Here is a 22,125-nt window from a genome sequence, read left to right as displayed (position 1 = left end):
GACAATTGGACGGCATCTGTTGTTATGGAGGAGGCTTATCTCAGAGGCTTGAGAAATCTCTCAGAGACGGTGTGATTTCCCATTATGTTTCGTTGTTTAGCACCAGCGAAGTGCAAACTCTGTTTAACACTCTTCAGACACACTGACTGCCCTCATGGGGAGAAAAAGGCATTAGAAATGACTCCTCAGCTTATGAAAAATATTTATCTGTCTGAGAAGTTTCTGAATTACTCCCCAAGCACCATAAAGTTTCATATTCCAGTATGAAAAAGTACTGTCAAGTGTGACAATTCCTTTTTATACAGTACAGTGTTTCTGTTTTTTTTTTTTCCCTAATGCTCAGCACAGCTTAAACATGTACTCAAATACTTGCCTGCATATTAAAGTACTTTTAATAAAGTTAAAACCTAATTCAGATATGGACAGCATTTCCAAACATTGATAAATTCCATGTAAAGTCTACTCTAATACCCTAAAATTAGATATGTCAATCTAACCCAAATTAATCTCTTGCAGTTTACTAGCAAGCAATAATGCACATATTTGTCACACACAGAAGGGAACAGACGGATGGTAAGATGAAATGGTTTATTTAAGTAAAAGCAGAGTGCTGGGACAACAGCGGGAACCAGACGAAGGTAAAAGGATGGTGACTTGATAGGTGATGAATACAGCTGGCGATGACTAAAGTGGAAACTCTGTGCAGGTGAAGGATGAACAGAGATCTGGATCAGGATCAGGATGACAGACAGAAGACAGGATACTTGACGATCTCAGGAGAGTGTTCAGGTAAGGAGTCTGACTGTTTACGTAGCCGTACCATTGACAAGACCAGACCCTGATGTGAGGGTGATGCAGGTTGATATGCTGTGATGATGGAGTGCAGGTGCAGGGAATCAGTACTGGTGATTGGTGATGATCTGCAGCAGGTGTGGCGATGGCTGACTGAGTGCAGGTGGGGACCAGGAGGGATGCTGGGAAGTGTAGTGCAGACAGGTTACAGAGTTGGTGAGTGAGCTGGTGACTGTGACAATATTATTCTGAAACTATTTTAACAAATGCAATGTGTAACATTAACACAAGGAGCACAAGGAGGAAGAGACTGGCCACAATGACAATTGTTGGTGCAACATTAATTGCTTTTTGAGAATATCTAAGCACAGCAAGCTTCACTCTTCACCACAAGGGTAAAGCCCAAACCTTCAACATAACAGATACTCTTAAATCCTTTTCTCATCTTAATCAAAAATAGCACTTATTTTCAATATTTACACATCTAAATCATGCTGGGAACTGGAAATTACCTTCCTGGTTTCAACAATGCATTAACACAGATGAAAATTATTCATACATATATGGATTATTGAATCTTCATATATCAAATCTAAATGCACTGCATGAAACTAAAGTTGCAACTGAAAGTAGTTTACTTTTTAGTGACAAATAAGACTCACTGGGACCAAGTCTGGCCTGGGTCATGTCCTGATTCCATTCCCCCTCTCTATACCCCATTTTCCAGCATATCCTTATTGTCCTAAAGTTCTAAAAACAATTGAGAAAGCAATATAAATCATTTTCTGAGTGAAAGTTTCAGCACAATATCTGATTTTTGCTCACTGTTAAGTTGTTCACAGAAGACATCCAGTAAAGATATTGGCTAGATGATTTGTTGATGAGTTGATTAGATTTTTCTGTATCCTTGCACTCCAGGATATCTGTCAGGTAAGACCTCACCACTCTTCAGGACAACTAAAGCGGGGGAAAGTATTATAAATGCAAATTCCCAGTAAGAGCCCTGAATCTATGTTGAAAGGTCCTCTGCAGGAGATAATTACACCCTGCTTTGATTACGTTCAAAAGACAAGATTGCCGTAAAACTCATAAATAATTCAAAGCAACAAAAACACCAAGGTGTTTTTATTTATTTATTTTTTGTCCTAGGGTGAGGCCATCACTACTTTCATTCCAGATGTTAGACTCAATAACATGTACTCAAGTCAGTTGCTTCTTTTCCAGACTTTAGGGGTAAGTACACTTCTTGACACGTATCTATAATTCATAACAAAAAAAAAATTGAAGTGTTGTTTAACACTCTTAGGGTAAAAACGTTTTACTTACACTAAAGCATGATTCATGAGCATGTGTGAAGTGCTTATTATGATTTTTTTTTTTATGTTTCAGGTTCTATTTTTGCATGCATGCAAGTGAGAACTTGTTGATAGCATTATCCAAACTAAAACCTAATTTGAATTGCTATTTCTGACTATCAATTTTGATTGGACTAAACTTTGAAGTCACTGCAAAATGACCATACATGTAATCCATGAATACATATCACTATACACATGTGTGACTGCCCCTGCTAAATGTTCTGGGTCAGTAAGATCATAGACAGCATGTTGCATAATGTTTATTACACAATGGAAAAAAAAATAGACTTCACACAGCAAAAATCAGGGATTTAAAGATAGCAAGAAAGATAAAGACCTTCCCAACATTCTGAAAAAACGTACATTATTTGACGTGCAAGAACGTGTTGTGTGAATGGACACACAACATTTAAAAGATGCAAGATGGAAAAAGTAGTGTGACGATTAAATGCATATGCATATTTTTGTGGTCGCACTCCTGTTTTATTTGGATTAACTTCTATTTATTTGTAAAGAATGTAATATCAGTGGCTGTTGCCAGTATCAGCGAAGATGTGATGTTACACACCTGATGTCAGGTATTATAGAGACAGCAGACGCACAATTGATTGGAGACTTCATTGCTGGTGGCCCAGTATAGTGCACAACTCTAGTAAATTTAACATAAATAAGTTAACAACACAGTGGAATTTTTCAATTCAACAAAAATTGATTCCAGTCCAGATCATTTCCCATAGTAAAGAAAAAAATATACATAATAACCGAAAAAAGGTTTAGGCTGAAGCCTATGCTTATTATGCCTACCCTTTATACATAATTATTTAATGAGAGTCACTTTTCTCTAATTTTATTCATACAAAATAAACAAACAGTTCAAATTTCCTAAATGTATACATGATTACAAAGGTACACATATCAAATATTATTACAATAGTTTACATATGACCAGAGGTGGGTAGAGTATCCAAAAACTGTACTCAAGTAAAAGTACAAGTACTTATAGAAATATTTACTCAAAGTAAAAGTAAAAGTAATAATCTTAAAAGTTACTTGAGTAAGAGTAAAAAAGTATCCAATGAAAAAACTACTCAAGTAGTTAGTTACTAGTTACTTTACACATAGGCATATATATATATATATATATATATATATATATATATATATACTGTATATGTAACATGATATTATTTAGATTTTTTTTTTCATTTAAATGACTATTATTATCATAATTAGATAAGCTATCTTTGCAACAAAAACAGAAGAGACAAACATTATTTCTGTATATCTATAGCCTGAAAACCATTGGCTGTCCTTTGGTTTGTATAATAGTATAGTAACTTATACAACTACATTTGGATTATTAGACAATGTCGGAATAAAGTGACTCTATGGAGTTTTGCATTCAAGGGATGGGAACCATTGACAGATTAGAAAGTGTTAAAACTCTGCACATGTGCTCGCAGTCATGTCATGCCCAACATAAACAACGATCAAATGCACGGATCTTCTTCTGTCTGTTCTCCAAAATGTATTTAAATGTAGGCTATATTTATGAAAGCATCTTTAAACTGGTTAACTGAGTCTAATAAGGCAGGCAAAGGCATTCGTTTTCAAGTCGAGTTCGCACGCCACTGCGCAATACCGACACTACAACACCGAGAATACATTGTGTGTGTACACACATTCATAAACTGGACGATGATAGCTTATTTAATGTATAAAGTAATGTATATGTCCAAAAAAAGGGTAATGCCATACTTTGTAGTAGTGCTATATGGCGTAATAATGTGTTTGGTTGTAAAATGTATTACCTGAATGAAATCGAATGTATCGTCGTGTGGAATAATTCATTCACAGACAGCTTACGAAGTATACGAAGATGTTCAAGTTCAACTAATAAAGATCTTCATCGCTGGCAAAAAATATGATGCATTTGCAGATTTACTTTCTAGACTGTACTGTAGACTATGGACCGCCACACAATGTTCTTGATGTTCTTAAAGGGGTCATATAATGGTACATGCACTTTTTTAAGTTGATTGTACTGAAATGTGTGTTGGCAGTGCCTGTACACAACCATCATATAATGATAAAAATCCATCCAGTGGTTTTGTTTTAATCTCCTTATATGTTTTCCCCTGCCTCAAATCGAGCCGTTCGACCGTGTGACGTCACAAGCTCGCACGCCCCTCCCACGATTGTTGATTGATAGGCGCGTTTCAACACAGACCCGCCCTCGCTCGTGAGAGCTGTCAATCATAGTCTGCGCGGACCGGCGCGGTCATTGTTGATATGCTGGAGCACTGTCTATGAGCAGAATGGCGTCTAAGCGATTGTGGTGTTCTGTTCTTGGGTGTAATAACGAACACAGCAGTCATTTTAATGTTCCTAAATCCGAACCGCTGAAGACGCAGTGGCTGAGTTTGTTTTCGAAGGGAATATTCCCCACGACCAACGTCAATGCTCTCATGTGTGCGCGAATCATTTCTCACCAGACTGCTTTATAAACGAGGATCAGTATAAAGCTGGTTTTGCTAAGCAGCTGCTCCTGAATAAAGAATCGGTACCAGATATTCGTATTCCTGCTGAACCTCTAGAACAACTGAAGTGAGTGTAACGTTTTATTAAACTTTATATTAATATTTATCTTTGCAAATCGCTTCACGATGAATGAGTCTAAGGTTTACACTCAGGGTACATTACTGCATGTTTTCTATGTACGACGTTCTCCATATAATTCATAATCCCACGTTTATAATGAACAACACGTTATGGTATTGTGTTACAAACGTGTACGCATAAAACAGAGAGGCGGAGTCAGCAAAGCTCATGATCATTTAAAGTCATATGCACTGAAACGGCGTGCTGAAAACAGAGCTGTTTTTGACCAGGTAAAATAAGTGTTTTCTTACAATACTAATGAGAATTTTTAATTAAAGTATATTACAAACTTTTAATTTAGTCCCTAAAGAATCATATTAGCTTGTACAAAAATGGCATTATATGACCCCTTTAAATCTTCCTGTTACGACTCCGAGACGATTCAGTGCGTGAGGAAACTGAGCAGATCATTCAAACTGATTCGCGAACCGATTTAGACAGATCTGCCCAACTTGTTTGATGAAGTCTTTGAACAGAATCGACTCAAAAGAGTGATTCATTTGTGAATTGAGCATCGCTCATGCCCAGAAAAAAGAGAGAGCGCGCGCTTAGAATAAACTACGCTTTTAACAACATATTGCATTAAAATAAAGTAACGAGAGGAACGTCGCCAAACGTAACGAAGTAAAAGTACAGTTTTTTCATTAGAAATCTACTCGAGTTAAAGTAAAAGTACCCACAATTAAATCTACTCTTAAAAGTACAAATTTTCCAAAAAAATACTCAAGTAAATGTAACGAAGTAAATGTACTTCGTTACTACCCACCTCTGCATATGACACACAAATTATTCATATTGAGTTATATAATTATTTATCACCTTGTTTTTAAACATGTTCCTGAATTTACAGAGTAAAGTACACAATTTTAATTCCTTCTAATCACAATTAATCCATAGGTTTTTCCATAATTATTCCATTATTTTTTGTATTAGTTCTTGCCCTTACTTTTTTTTAAAGGAATCAAGCCACAACACATGGGAATCAAGCCACAATACAATGGAAGCAAGCCACAACACGACGGAAATAGTTTTTGCTTTACACATGTCCTTTGACAGCACTAACTAATGAACATGAACTAAGGTTAATAAGGTACTTCATGTATTTAATAAGAGAAAAAAAGAACATTATACAAAATACAAAAGAGTTTAGAGAAGAATGTAGTAATGAAAAGATTTTTTTTATTTATTATTCATTGTCAAGGAAAGACAAACTTGCCAGTGAGAACGTATACATACATAATGCATAACACCAAACGTGTTTTCACTATGCTGTGAACAAACCGTTTATGAATACAATCGGAAAAAATCATCAAATAAATAAATCAGTTTTATTCTTCTGGTTTAGCGAGGGCCTTGTTGAAATGCAAATTTTAGCCTGAATTCATGTGATTCAGTGTGTACCTCTGTAAAACTGGGGCTCCTGCTGATGAGCTTGTTTGTCTTGTGCATTCATTTTCCACTAATTGCAGTAATTTGTACCGTTTACTAATTGTTAATTATTAATTATTAACAAGATTCATTCTCTCCTTTCCTCTGTTTCCACTTGGTTAAATACATCTCAGTCTCTCTATCTCTCACATCATTGAAAAACATGGTGGGTGGTTCAGTGGTGAATTACGCATTCCAGACTATTGATTGGGGTCATGTGATATGGCCTCTGAGTGTGTCAAGCTCCTTTATCAGTTGTAACTGTCCTTATTGATTCGGATACCGAGTGTGTGGGATGGAGCCAATCACAGAGAGAACTTTGCGGAAGTGACCCTTGAAGCAAATATCTAACTATAAAACCTCTGACCTTTTCCCACATGCATATTTTATACCAGCCCAATTGTCTTCGGTTAACACGGATCAACCATGCATGGTGGATATTATATTATGGCAGAGTACGATGTCATGATATTTCCTCCCGCATACATCTGTTCTGAGATCCTCACCGTAGATATGAAATGTCAAGGGTGTGTTTGGAATATTGCCCAATAAACTGAAGTTTTCTGTAATGACAAAGGGATATATCTTTGTAGCACATCTGGATATATTGCCTGTAAATGTCTCTCCTCTGTACAGAGAGAAGAGCTGGAGGCTTTCGCTGGTTCCCTCAGGGCTCTCTCTTCGCATACATACATACTCATTTACAAACCCATCATTCCTTTTGATAATGCCCTCCGAGCTCTATCAAGCAGATGACTTTATTTTAAAACAGGATCGATGAATAATAATGCACAATCTTCAGAGAATAACCCTATAATGATTGAGATGTCGCCGAGGATGATTTATCAGAATATGAGATTATGCAATTTGCCTCTTTCAGTTTTCACAATTGGAAATAATGGCAAACAGTAGTGTGAAAATATTAAAATTCCAAAGTCACAGGTTTTTATGAGTTTTTTATGAGTGATTGTCAGTCAGGGTCATCACAAAGATAAGATGATATGATATATTCTCGCTCTAATATATAACTAGATTCCTGGAGGGCTGCTTAGAATTGGAAATGCAACATCAGACAGAACAACAGAAAAGTGTGACGTGATGTTCAGCTTGTTGATCAGTCTTTAGAAAACCACTAAAGCAATGTTATATATTCTGTTGACTTGTGGACTTACATTATCCCAAATGTTTAAATCCAGAGCGATCAGCCATTTTAACCAGTGTGAATTCCCATGTCATTGCATCTTTGTCAGTGACGTCATAGCCGCATTACCCTACCCTCGATTTCTGGTTTTACTTCCGTAGAAACCATGGAAACACCAAATATGCTTTAATATAGTATTATGTGTTTTATTAGACTGGTGAGCAACTGCTTGGAAACCTTAAAGGTGGGGTATGTGATTTGGAAAACGACCGGCAGATTTTGAAAATGTACAATTCAAATGGTCCTACCTTCTTTCCTCCAACGCCGGCTCTGACTCCACCCATTCGAAGAACATGGACGCGCAATCATGCACGAGCGAAAACTCAGATGCGCGAGAGATTGTAATGACGATTTACTACTAATCATGGAACCGGCTTTACTGACGAGATGCGCATGCGTCACAAACTTTGAGTATGCGCACGACGGGGGTCACGCGCGCTGGGGGGAGGGGGGTGTGGTACAACCGTTTGATTGACGGACTTACTGTCCAATGATTCTGGTGGTCTTGGAAATGATTGGCTGGAGTTTTTCGAGTCCTGCCCGTTCCACAGATGATTAAATTGCTTAATTTTCATTTCAGTGCTTCTAACTCAGTGGCTGTAAGTGGGTTAGGAATAGGATTTCAAGTTATTTTGAAAAAAATGTACAAAAAAGAGAATCACATACCCCACCTTTAATCGACAGAAAAAGAATCATTGTCCTGTCCACTACACTGTTAGTCTTATTGTTTGAATCTCTTGTTTTCTTGATACCGCGAGTAACATGTTTGTACCCCTACAAATAAATCAGACAACACTATTTTTGTGTTAAATAACACTAAGTGGCTAACATAACATAATCATCATTCATTAACCATGAATGTCCATGATTTTTTTTGGCTATGATTTTTCTAGGGTAGGTCGCCAAGTCTTCACACCTTCACGCATTCACACCTACAGACAATTCACCTATACTGCATGTTTTTTGATTGTGGGGGAAACCAAAGCAAACCCACACAGACCCAGGCTCTCAGTCCCGCCCCCCAGCCCCGCTTCATGCCACAGCAACGTTAATAAAATTTCAATACATTTGCTCATCCGTGAACACAATTTCTGCCTGAGTCCCGTCGGATTGCTTTCCATCGGCTGTGGAGGAAGATGACAAGTCCCATGATTCCACGTTCATTCAGAGCGTCATCAACCTACGCCTTTGTTATTGATTTTAAGAAGCGACATCTAGTGGCGAAACTTACATACTGTGCCATTAAAACGGCTATTTCCTGTCTGTCTCTGATCCTGCGGGACACACAAGCAATAAACAGATAGATGTACACAAATCTTTTCAGAACTTAAAGGTAAACCTTTTTTACGAGCATAAATAGTGATTAAGGAGTTTTTTTCCGTTTTAACATTACTTAATGTGTACAATAGGAACTTCTATTAAGTAAATACTGTACATTTTGATTTCATGCTGACTTTAATACAGCCTACTGTATATATTGCCAGTAGGTTAATTTAGAGCAGGTTACAGTACATATAGCAATAACAGTACAAAACACACTGAGTTCCCAGCAGGCATACAGTAAAAGAAAAAGGCAATGCCTTTATTTATTGAAAACATATGTATTTACTATCTCAGTGGAATGGATTCTGCATTCTGTTGAATAATGAAAAGACAAAACTGTACAGAGGAGCAGGTATGCAAAATACATGTTCCTTAGAGAACTACTACCATTCTATTTTCTCCAAAGATGATAAATATGTATCATTCTAAGAAGCACATAAATGCGTTAACTTGGAGTGTTATGTTGATCCTCACGTCTTAATCATCTGAAGTTGAATGTATAGCTGCTGTGAGCTTGGAACAGCAGGAACATTTAACTAATAACTCTTATGGTTTGGATCATTCACATTGTCCTTGAGGCATGCTCCTCCAGCTCTTACAACAATTTGCTGAAGTGGCTGACCTCACAAAGCAAAACACATGTATATAGCTTAAACAAACTGTTTTTAGTCCCTTTTTTTGGTGTGTGGTTTTATTTGATTGCCTGGATGCAATGGATTTATCTGTGTGATTTGCTAAAATGAAGTTGTTTACAAACATTTTAGAGGGAAAGTATCACCTCATTAGTTGCTAAAGTCCAGGTGATTGCAATTGCAAGGGAAGTAGTCAAATCACCCACATGAACCAAAATTAACACAATTGCACCCACAAACATGGCAGTAATAGGCAATGCTCAAGACATGAAATATCCGAATGAACTGGTGCACAGCATGGCTATCCCTCAATGGCTCTCTTGCTGCAGATTTATAGGACAACCTCCAATCATTTCCCCCTGGAATCCATTATTTCTGCCTCCTTTCTTCTGTCAAGGTTGTGGGTGTCGAGTTGAAACGACTTTTCATCCCAAGCTTATAGTTAAATTTATCAACTGTTTGTATTTCACTTTCCTGTTGGTTATGTGCACCTGAGCCATAAACAACAGAAAGGAAGTTGGCAGAAAAGAAGACAGACCTGGCATACGTTTTATTCTATTTTTAACCTTTTTTCTCCAAATTGAGACTTACCGTGACTCGTAATATCAACACTTGTAGATCAAGACCAGTGGCAGATTGACTTTCTTCATTATAACTGGAAAAATGGTGGCTTTATGGAAAATGAGCTCTTGATTGAATCCTGATATAAATGTAAATTAAGGAAATTTCTCTTAAGTATGTGTGACGTGTCAATTGAAGTTACATCCAATAAAGCATTTCTTCAGAATGACCCTAAACTGCATATCATCAATTTTGTTGATTAAAATTATACCCCATGGGAACCTCAGAAATTTTTATTGCAATGCATGATATTGTTGAAAACTATGGTATCTGTTATACACAGATGAATTTGATCAATTAATTAATAAATCATGAATCAGTGTTTTATGTTGTTGCGTTGGTTAAATGGTGTAAAGATTAAGGGGTGCTGTGAAAGATATGCATGTGTATACATGTAATTTTAAATGCAGTATCAAAAGCAAACCTTGTGTATGGAAATCATTCAACTTTGTGAAAATCGTTCTGAGGAACATCTGAGGAAATCAATGAGCCCATTATTATCTTAAAGAAATTACTCCGTGTTTGAATCAGAGTGTCTGAACAGTGTTTTTCATGTGTTATCACAAAGCCTATCAAAAGTTCTGTTCATCATTTTAATTCTTTTGAAGTTAAAAAAAAAAAGTCCCTTTTTTGTTGAGGAGAGAGAGCTGGCCTTTCATGTGCAAATCTAAAATGATGATATTTCCAATACAGGAAATAAAAGGCCCTGGGGTCATCATGCTAATGCAGAAACTCAAAGAAAAAGTGTATACTTTCCACAAACAAAAACTATTTTGTGTTTCTTCCCAGTCTTTCATGTACGATGTGATGTGTCTGTACCGTAAAATAAAGAATCTCCCTCGAACCTCAGACATGAACCAATAAATGTATGCCAATTGTATAATAATGCTGAGGGCAGATGAAAGAAAATTCCATTTCCATGTCTGTCCTATATTTGAATACCGATCACAGGGATGCAGGAAGTATGGCAGGGTGACGCATCGTCTCGTTCCCTTTCTCAGGGAACTATGGTTACAGTAGTAACCTGAGACGTTCCCTTTCGAGGGAACTCGCGATGCGTCATCGACGCTTTGGGAACGAGAATACCCAAAACGCCAGAATTCCAAGTACCTGAGTGTCAGTCTGTTGGAACTAAGCACTAAGCACCTGAGAACCTGGGGCAGCATCCAGGTCCAAACTGTAAAACCTGACGAATGTGAGCGGTGAGGACCAGCCTGCCGCATCACAAACGTCTTGAAGAGAAACTCCAAATAGTAAGGCTTTAGAGGCCGCCATACCCCTCGTAGAGTGAGCTCTGACCGCCAAAGGACACGGCTGGTCAGAGTACTCGTATGCAAGTGAAATAGCCTCAACTATCCACTTACTAACCGTCTGTTTAAAAGCAGGAAGACCCTTCTTAGGTGATCCAAAGCAAATTAATAACTGGTCGGACTTCCTCATTGAAGATGTCCGATGAACATAAGTATCCAGTGCTCGCACTGGACACAAGAGGTTCAGGCTTTCCTGGTCCGCAGATGTAAAAGGAGGACAGAAACCTGCAGCACAATAGGCCTCGGAATAATGGTAGGCACCTTTGGAACATATCCATGTTTCGGGTAAGATTGCCTTGGCCATCCCCGGTGCACTCAAGGCAGGTGGGGACCGAAAGGGCCTGAAGGTCTGACTCTAATAGGGACGAAATAGCTAGCAGAAAATAGTCTTAAAAGAAAGGAACTTCTCTGAGACCAAATCTAAGGGCTCGAAGGGAGCCCCAAATAGGCCTTCTAGAACTATTGCCAGGTCCCAAGCCAGCACCCTAGTGCAAGTTGCAGGCCTCAGCCTCAAAGTGCCACGAAGGAAACGAGTGATCAGGGGGTCTCGACCCAAAAATGTACTACCCACCAGGGCGTGGAAAGCCGCAATGGCCGCCACGTATACCTTAAGCGTGGAAGGACATAGACCTGATACAAAGCGTTCTTGCAGAAACTCGAATACTGTGTTTACTGAACAGTTAACCGGATCCCACTGACGCTGGTAACACCAAGAAGTGAAAAACTCTCGAAATAGTGAATATAGTTTCCTCGTAGCGGGAGCTCTGGAGATTGGAATGGTCACAACAACCTCGGTTGAGAGACCACTCTCTATGAGTTGGGCCCCCTCAGAGGCCAAACCCACAGTTTCCAAATCCCCTGCCGGGGGTGCAATATTGCATCCCCTGCCTGAGACAGAAGGTCTCTCCTGATCGGGACCTCCAAGGGAGGTCCGTCGAGGAGAAAAATTAGGTCCGCAAACCAAATTCAGCTCGGCCAGGGTGGTGCTACTAAATAGGCTTATTTCATCCTGGCGGAATCACTCCAGAACTCCTGGGAGCAGAGCAACAGGGGGAAATGCGTACAGACGTAGCCTCAGCCACGTCTGCACCATAGCAACCACCCCCGAGGGGACTGGTTGAGTGAGGGAATAACCAGAGTGGACAGTGCGTCGTATGCTGAGACGAGAACAAATCCACTTCTGCCTGGCCATAAAACTCCCATATTTGCTCCACCGCCTCGGGGTGGAGTCCCCTGGCCTCAGCCCCTGCCTCGACAGGGTGTCTGCTCCAATATTCTGGCCCCCCTGGAATATACACTGCCCTCAGACAGCGTAATTTCCTGAGGGACCAAAATAATAGGCCACCAACGTGTTGTCTGTGGGTCAAGAACCAGAGTTTCCTCCATATAACCAAGGCGCGGGGATACTGCCGCGTGATCTTGATCGTACGGAGTGGGTTTCCCCTCAGGGAGAACCCTCTGGTCCTGAGCCACCACTGTAAAGGTCTCACGTACAGCAGGTCAAAGGGTATCACATTGAACGCTGCTGCCCTGAGGCCTAACAGTCACTGTTTCAGAACAACACATGATGGCCCCTCAGGTCTGGGAGGAGATGTCTCAACGCATTGAAGACGACCATCATCTCTAGGCAATTCATGTGCCAAGCGAGATGATGACTCCTCCTAAGCCCTGAGCTGAGCGGCCTTCCAATACCGCTCCCCAGCCGGTGAGGGAAGCATCTGTCGAGATAGCAACTCGATGGCAAAGAGCTCCCAACACCGGACCCTGGGTTAAGAACCAGTGTTTCCTCCATATAACCAAGGCACGAAGGCACCGCCGCGTGATCTTGATCATACGAAGTGGGTTTCCCCTCGGGGAGAACCCTCTGGTCCTGAGCCACCACTGCAAAGGTCTCATGTACAGCAGGCCAAAAGGTATCCCGTTGGACGCTACTGCCACAAGACCCAACAGTCTCTCGAACTGTTTTACAGTGCGTGACTGGCCTAGCCTCAGCTCTTTTGTGGCTGTTAGGATAGCAGCTAAACGAACGGGCGACAGAGTGGCCCGCATCGTCACTGAATCCCATACCACACCAAGGAAAGTGGTTCTCTGTACTGGAGAAAGCACACTCTTCTTGGCATTGAGCCTCAACCCCAACATCTGCATATGAGCGAGAACGACACCTCGGTGCCGAACCACTAACTGTTCTGATTCCGCTAGAATCAGCCAGTCATCTATGCAATTCAGAATGCGTATACACTGCAGCCTGGCAGGGCCAGAGCTGCGTCTACACACTTCGTGAATGTGCGGGGTGATAGAGCTAGACCGAAAGGAAGTGCCTGATACTGGTGTTCTTTGCCCCAAAGAAAACCTCAGGAACCTCCTGTGCTGAGGGAGGATGGAGATATGGAAGTATACGTCTTTTAGATCTATCGTGACAAACCAGTCCTCGGATCTGATTTGAGTCACGATCTGTTTGAGTGTCAGCATCTTGGACTTGAGTTCCAGCACCAAACACTCCAACAGACGAAGATCTAGTAAGTGACGCAGCTCTCCATCCTTTTTTGGAGAAATGAGATAACGACTGTAAAGACCCGACGCAATGTCGGGTGAGTACACCTGCTCTATAGCTTTTTTTGCTAACAGGGCCTTTACCTCTTGCTCCATTACCAGAGCCTGCTTGGAATGCACTAACGTGAGCAACACCCCGTTGTAGCCTGGAGGACGAGAACCAAATCTGCCTCTTACTACTAACTGCAGGACCCATAGAGATATATTTGGCAGTAGCTAATGCGCTGCCAGAAAATCTACCAAGGGAACCAGCCCCTCGAGGCTGGCCTCTGATGTAATAAAGACAGCCAGCTCGGGGACCTGAAGCATACTGGCAGGAACCACCCGAACTGACTGTTTTCGAACCCCCCTCAGAGGGCGCGAGTCCGACGCAACGTCGAGTTGACGCTGCGCCAGAAGCTCGCTTGGAGACCTCTGCGCCCCGAGCACCAAGGGTGGCGGGTAGGCAGAACGATCCCCTGAGGGCACCGAGATGGAAAGGGCACCGTATAATGAGGTGTACACCATTCCACCCCGATTGGGGCTGCCCTCACCGGTCTGACGCCGGTGGCGCCAGACCTTTTCCTTCGAGCCGAAGCTTTCTCAGCATGAAGAACGGTCCTCGGATCCGGCTTCTGCTTTGAAGGCTTTGGCTGCTGTGTTGTGTATGAGAAACTAGACGGCTGGAGCTGCTCACGCCCAGCAGCCCCAGGGGGTTGGACATAGCGAGGGAGAGATTATATTGTATCTTTCTCCATGATTCCCATCAAATTGAGCCAGAGGTGTCTCTCAGTGACCACAAGGGCTGCCATCCCTGAGAGATAAATCTGTGGCCCGACGAAGTTCTCAAACCCCATCGGGCCAAACTCCCTCACTTCTGTCCAAATATCACAGCAGGTCAGCCTGATATGCTTGTAGCACTGCTATAGTGTGCAAGCAGGCTCCTGCTAGACCCACTGCCGTAAATGCTTTTCCCACTAGATTAAAAATAGTTTTCTTTAATGGTTTAGTGAGAGAAGCCGACGCCTTCAGGGTCGATACTGAACCGGGAGACAGATAGCTCGCAAGCGTCTGTTCTAACCGGGGTATTGCCCCATAGCCATACTCTCTTAACCCCCCAATATCTGAATATACATGAATGTGGGGGCTAAAAAACAAGAAGAGTAAGGCTTTTTCCATGATCTAGACAGCTCGCTGTGCAGATCGGGAAAAATGGAAGGCCCCGTGATGGAGGTGAACAAATAGAGGGAAGGAAACTCGTTTTATTTTTTTTAGAACGAGTGCCCCCTTATTTCTGCTGGCCATTAAATATTTAATTTATCTACAGCCTTACTAAACACCTCCACCAGCTTATTTTTATATATATATTTTTTATATATAATATATAAACTATCATATATATATATAAGGCTTATATATTTCTCATACGCTGGGGAAAGAGATGGCAAATCCACTTCCCCCATGATTGTGTACACTTTCAATGCCCAGCACATCTACCTCCTCGGAGGTAGTGCACTGAAGCATTGATTTCTCTCCCCGGGCAGAAGAGACCGCAGCGCGGGCTTCCGAGACCGGAGAGAGAGCACTGGATCCCTCGTGGAAAGGGAGGAGATAAGATCCGCGGACCTGTCTCCAACCCCGTAAAGAGATCCTATTCGCGATCCACAGGAATGCATTCTCCGCGCTGCCTCGGCAGACGCGGGTCCTGCACCCTGAGGATCGCGAGCCTGGCCACTTTCCTCGAAAAGTGACAGGCGGGAGTGGAGCATGCGAAGCGAAAGCTTCTCACAATGTTGCAATCAGCCCCCTCGGAGGCTTATACCGCATGCTCCACTCCCAAACAAACTACACAAAGCTCGTGTGTGTCCCCACCCGTTAAATAACGCGGGCAGGGAGAAGCACAGAGTTTGTAAAGTTGTTTCGCCATAACTCTTCCCAATAATATCGAACAGACAACAATAAATAGACAGAGACAGAGTAACACAGATCGCTTGCTGAGACAGAAGCTAATGCCGCGTTTCACCGGATGTGCTCTTATGCCTTCCTGGTCATGACGTCATCCGCCCGTGTCGCTCATTCTTTCCATTGGACTAGTTGACATTGATGCTCAGACGCATTCACGCTGGGGGCGTTCCCAAAGCGTCGGTGACGCATCGCGAGTTCCCTCGAAAGGGAACAGTTCATATTATGATGAGTTTCTCATTTTATTAATGTACTCTCAAAATAATTATTTCAAGATATTATTTCACTAATCTGAGCAAAGTATTTTTCTATAAATGACTAATTTAGGGTCAACATGAAATCAAAATTTGCCCTATTTGCTTTCTCTATTGCATGTTTCGTATGGTCACGCTAAACAATTTATCAGATGTTGTTTGCGTTTGTAAACTTTAAAAATTACTATTAATATATAAAATGTGTAGCTACTTCTTTAGCTGTAATTTTAAACTTTCCGCTAATGTCCCTATGGGTGACATTAGCTAAGAGCCAAATGTTTAAAACGAGAAACTTACGTGTGGCTCCATTCTGGTATACGTAAATATTCACGATCCAGTCGATTTCTGCCCTAATCATTTCAAGTTGAATAATCTGTTTAGGTAAAATTGGTTATGAACAGCAACTAAAATTTTTTTAAATAATTTTACCCCTCAATAAAAGAAAAGTATACTTTTGAAAGAAAACAAATTTAAATCACATATTCTACTCATTATGTCTATTGCTCAAAAAATACATGAATCATGGCCGATTGAGATATCACATTTCAACAATCAAATTCTGAACAATCAAATACTTAACCAAAACCATGTGAGCTGTTTAAGACTGACACATTGTCTCAACCCATGATTCTTTGTGTTTCTCAATTCCACTATGGCCCTTGTCCTTTCTTGCTCTTTGTCCATTTTTACAGCTCTAAATCAGCTACTATTCATCCTTTCCATTACTATAGTGTGATCATGTTACATTAGGCCAAAATTCAACCTTTAGGAAACCTTGAAGCTACAATCCCTCTCCTAATTTGGAGGTGATGCTATCATCTGAAACATGGCCCTCTGGCTGCCACCCTACTGGTGCGCATTCCCTCCAGCAGATAAAATCTATGAGCTTGAAGGGTTTTAATGAGCCAGAAGATTCCTGTTAGCGATGGCTTTTTAATTATCACAAGGACCACTTCGCTCGTCTTCAGGAGGGGAATGAAATGATTGGATGTATCAAATCTTGGTGAGCTTTTTGGCACTATTATGGCAGGACCTTGAGAAATACACTGAGGTTTAGCCTTTCAGTCAACCTGTGATTTCGCAAGTCAGATATTGGGTAAAAAAGAGGGTCCCCGGCATGCAACCAAAGTTTCATTTATTATTTCATCTTTATGAATGTAGAAGCAGGCAGAAAGAGAAGTTTTGTGCAAATACTGGAAATAACCCAAGGAAAACATTCTCTGCAAAGATCAGTTCTCAACAAGGCCATCCTTGAATATTTGAATGAGAAAACATGTGCAATGGGTCTCTGTTGCTGCTGTCGAGGTCTGGCTAACCTTCGTCTTCAGGGTTCACACACTTTTGTTCTTTCATAAAAACATCACATCTTGCACACATGCAAACTGCAAAAGTTCACTTGTTTAATCCTTATGAAATTTTTATGTCCCAACAAGACACAACAGTAAAAAAAAAAAATATTTGTACTGTATAAAAATTATTATATCTACGGGATGTCCCCGTAAAACATGAAAATCTGATGTGTGTGTGTCCAATGCCATTTTTACATTGAATTGATAAATAACACACTACTCTGTAATCATAAAAAAATATCCTTATTGTTGTTTTGCTTTGCTCAACAAAGTAATTTCTCCCTAGGTAAAAAGGGGGGGGGGGGGACCATTTATATTACACTGAACAGATTTTCTTATTCAAGTGCTAGAGTTAGCACATCTGAAAACAAATAAGGTGTCTTTAGTTTACATCATTACTTTTAAATCATGTCGCAGTTGAAGGACAAAACAGCAGTGGGACATAAACAAGAAATCAAGTGGCTGTTACCAAAGCAAATTTATTTTTGTCACTGTGTGTATATCCTTCGTAGTTCAATGGGCCTGCAGTACAAACACAATGCAAAGTCATACTGTGAGGGACACCCGAGAGACTAGATTTGACTTTGAACATTATTACATCAGGGACCTTATGAACATATTGTTTTAAACTAGAGGTAATGTGATGTGTTCCCATGATGAAGGCATGTTCTTTGATTGTGTGGAGATGTTCTCTGCAGAGAAAGCCGATTCCCAATTTCAGAAACGTGTTTGTGGTTTACTTGCTGGCTTAAAGGCCTTTGAAATACTGATTAAAGAATTTGCATTCTCAGGAAAGAAAACAGGGCAAATTATAAAGGGAATGCAGTGCACCGTGAGAGTTGAATACTCTACAGGGCAGCTTAACATTTTCACACTGAATAAGTTCACACTTGCATTGTGGCTACAATAGAGACATTTTAAGTATCCAAGATTTCAGTAACTGAAATCAGCTAAGCTGATATGCTACAAGCCTTTGAATTGGATTCATTCAAATATAATATAACTTGTGAATATAATGGATTTGATGCAACTATTTTGATGGCTTTTATATATCTATCTTTTGGGGGAGAATAAGGTCAAATAATCTCAATGTAAAAACTAAGAAGATCTGCATCTTGAAGGTCTTTAATTAACAAGAGTAAACTTTCATGCTCAGTTAGTGGTTGTGTTGTGTATCATGCATGCTGTGCTGGGTAGATTACCTACAAATTGTAGCTAGTCCTTACTGATTCCAAATGAATAATAATCCATTACATTACACATTTAAGGTAATAGAACTACTTTTATAACTCGTTTATCACATTGATTTGAATAGGACAATCTCGTAAAAATACAAAGTACAAATAAAAATATATGCCATTGTTTGTTATCAACAACATGAAGTGCATTGAATTTTACATTGCGTCAGGGTCTCCTAGATGGTTCGTGATGGAACTGCAGGACTTTGTGAGTTTAATGAAAAGCTATTAAGTAATTAAATCATAGATTTTTTTATTATTATTAAACGTGGTTAAATGGCTGATAATTCAAATAAACATTAATGTGTTCGAAAACAATTCTTAAAAGTGAAATGATTTCTGTAAATCCAGTGATCAAATGCTGTGGGTCTCAATTTTTAGCAATAGTCACATGTCTAGTGGCTGCTCTGTGTGTGCAATTCCATATATAGGCAGTAGGCTTTTTTTTAGAAAGAATAATATGTAATCAATAAAAAAGTACTGAAGTCTGATTAAGAGTAGATATTTTAAAATGTAATATCTAATTACAAGTATACTTATTTTTTGGAATCTGATTAGGCTATCCAAATTACATGCAATTATGTCCAGCAGTGCATGCATGGATGCCTACAATTATGACATCCCATTATACCAAAACAAATGTTTGACTCTTTCTGCCATTATTGAACATTAAGCTCCTGTGGATTAAAAAAAAATATATATTATCAATGTAAAACTGGTAGTGGTATACACAGAAAAAAAAAAGAAAAAAAAAAACCTCAAGAATGCATTATAAAATTGTAAGAGTTCGAAGTGATCATTCAGTGTAGATTTATACACAGTTTAATAATTAAAGCTTTGTGCAAATTATCTGTCCATAGTGCTATGGGAGCCACTGTATTGCACATGCTTGGGCTTTCTTTTTTGAAAATATATTTAAGTGTCTACTGCCATTTAGTGGCTAAAGTCAGAAATGCAATTTAAACATGTAATGTTCGTTTGATTTTTGCCACAAAAGCTTTGGGCTACAAAAGAAAAAAGAAATACATTTCCCTTCTACACTTCTAAATGTTCTTTGAACTCCGAGACACTAAAATTGAGTGAATCAAAATAATTTATACTTATACATAGCTATTTATAAAAACCATTCTTAAAAGTACTTAAAGTACTAATTGTCTTAGCCTATATTTAAAGTGAAGAAACATTCACTTACAAATAAAAAAAAAATGTCTTACAGCAATGATATGTGTATGTTACAAACCATTCAATGAGCATGGGACCAAGTTATTCCCACCCATGGCATCTTACAAAACTCCATGTTTAATGTGATGCAAAGATGTAACTCTTGATCCAGCTATTCCATCACAGCCAGGATACTCACCTCCCTATGTTGTCTATTTCAAGCCTGTGGGCATTTCTGTCCAAGTGCACCTGATCGGTGCACCTGTTTCTTATCTTCCTTCCTGGGTTTCAGTCACACTTTGTGATATAAGCTTTCCCTTTTGATTGATGCTGCTGGCCTTGTTCTCTTTAGAGATAATGGGCAATTTCTGTCTTGAATCCACTAAACACTCACATGCTCAAGCCTTAGTTTTCCGATATCCATTTTTCCCTCTTATCTGCAGTCAAAAGAAACTCAAATCCATGGCATTCTCGTGCTTTAATGTCAAATTCGTTCTCACTTTTATCATTGGAGGAGTTAATTCATGCACCCTTCTTCTTGCCTGTTGCATAGAAGATGTATTTTTTTCTGACAGAAAAAAAACAGAAATCATAGTTGTGTCATTTATAAATTATAATACTAAATACATCCAAATAAATAACTACAATCTAATTATATCTATTCTATTATATATTTGCTACCTTTTAAAATTCATAATGTTGAAAATAAAAAGCTTTAAAGATATTAAATGTGCAGAGATTTGTTTAGTAGTTCAACATGAAGAGCACTTGAATCTTCAACCTTTTTGTTACTTGAAATAAATAGTACCGGTATATTATATAAATGATGTACTAACTATTTATATCAATATCCGACTAATACACCATAGATGTTCCTCAACTGTCTTAAGTTTTGGTTTATCTTGCGCTGGCCACCGCACTTACTTATACTGACCCACCGCACGCACTTATACTGACGGCATGCAGCATCATGCAAAAATAAAGGTTTACAGTATGGATGCGACTGTTAATGCGGTATATGTATAGTGACTTATGATGTAAATTGCGTTTCCTAATGGGCAGTTTGCGTGATCAACAACATTGGCATTAACATTCAGTGGCACATGCCACTCAGATAGGCTACTGAACTGATGTGCCACAAACTGACATGTTTTTAAAAAAAATATGACCAACTGTAAAAAATGATATGATCAATAAGTTATGACCACATATTTTTACATTATACTTCAACTCATTAAAATAAGCTGAGTGAGCAGCAAAGTCAGTTTAATGTAGCCTATAATGACTTAAACAGCCAAGTTGATTGTACTTAAAAAATTGTTTAAGTTAACATAAATTTAATTGTGTAATTTAAAAATATCACTAAAATGGGCTATTTATTAAGGATTTTGTGTCACAATTACATCAGTACGGATGCTCAGCTCACCTGTCAATCACTACTGGAGGTGTTACAACATACAGCGACATGTTCCGCGACACAAGCTTCAAATGCGGCCTCCATATGCCTAGTTTCCCGTAAAATGAAGGATACAACAGATGGATCCTTCGTGGCCTTGCCTACCCCAGAATTCAATGCGCGCCAGTGACGACAGGACTTTTTTGAGAGAAATTAAGGAATTGCACTTTTAAACGTAATTATTGGATTTCAGTTTAATCAAATATCCAATGATACAAATGTAAAAAAAATGAAGAAGAAAAAAACTTTTAAAGCGATTCAAGTGTTGACTTATCGTACTAGTTTATACTCTTTATTATATACAAATTGACCGTGGTGAAGATAAGACAGTTTGTGAACCTTGTTTTTTTTCAGACAGTTGAATATAACTTTCAAAAAAGTCTAGTACAAACGTTACTGCCACTCATCAACGGCAGCTAGGCTAGACCGTCCCATTTAACAATGCTCGTCCGACCTTCCCGGCCTTCGAAGGATTCCGCCTCTGAAATCCGAGTCCTTCGAAGGATGCATCCTCTGAATTAGGACACAGCGATACTGTCAGTGTAGGCCTACATGCCACTTAGGGTGGCCATTTCCATAACACCAAAAAGAGACGCAAGGTCTCTCGCTCTCTGCCGCGCGCTGCACGGTTTGGAGCACATATGTTCTGTCTCGCATGCGCGGCTCTAGATTCCAAGAGATTTGAACTAATTTACAGGCATCAGAGAGCCGCCATCATTATGCAGGATTTTTATAGGTTAATTTTTTTTAATAATTCAGCGCAACTCCAAAAAGGAGGACAAATGAGTGTCCGGCTTGAGGCTGCGCCGGACGCCGGACAGGGGGCTTAAAATTCGGACTGTCCGGCCAA

General features: G+C 39.7%; 1 protein-coding gene across 1 annotated transcript in view; it reads left to right on the top strand.

Moving 5' to 3' along the window:
* The first annotated feature begins 713 nt into the window (after nt 1-713).
* Nucleotides 714-22,125, top strand: part of eif4g2b (eukaryotic translation initiation factor 4, gamma 2b) — a 33,064-nt gene continuing 11,652 nt past the window's right edge. Inside the window, exons 1-2 of the mRNA XM_056261401.1 lie at nt 714-789; nt 1,711-1,722. Coding sequence (XP_056117376.1) covers nt 714-789; nt 1,711-1,722 — 88 coding nt within the window. The remainder of the gene's footprint in view (nt 790-1,710; nt 1,723-22,125) is intronic.

Source organism: Rhinichthys klamathensis, unplaced genomic scaffold, assembly GCF_029890125.1.
Source record: "Rhinichthys klamathensis goyatoka isolate OS25496 unplaced genomic scaffold, OSU_Roscu_1.1 h1tg000181l_1, whole genome shotgun sequence".
Classification (NCBI taxonomy): domain Eukaryota; kingdom Metazoa; phylum Chordata; class Actinopteri; order Cypriniformes; family Leuciscidae; genus Rhinichthys; species Rhinichthys klamathensis.
Note: the sequence above shows the minus strand (reverse complement) of the source record. Positions and strands in the feature narration are given on the sequence as shown.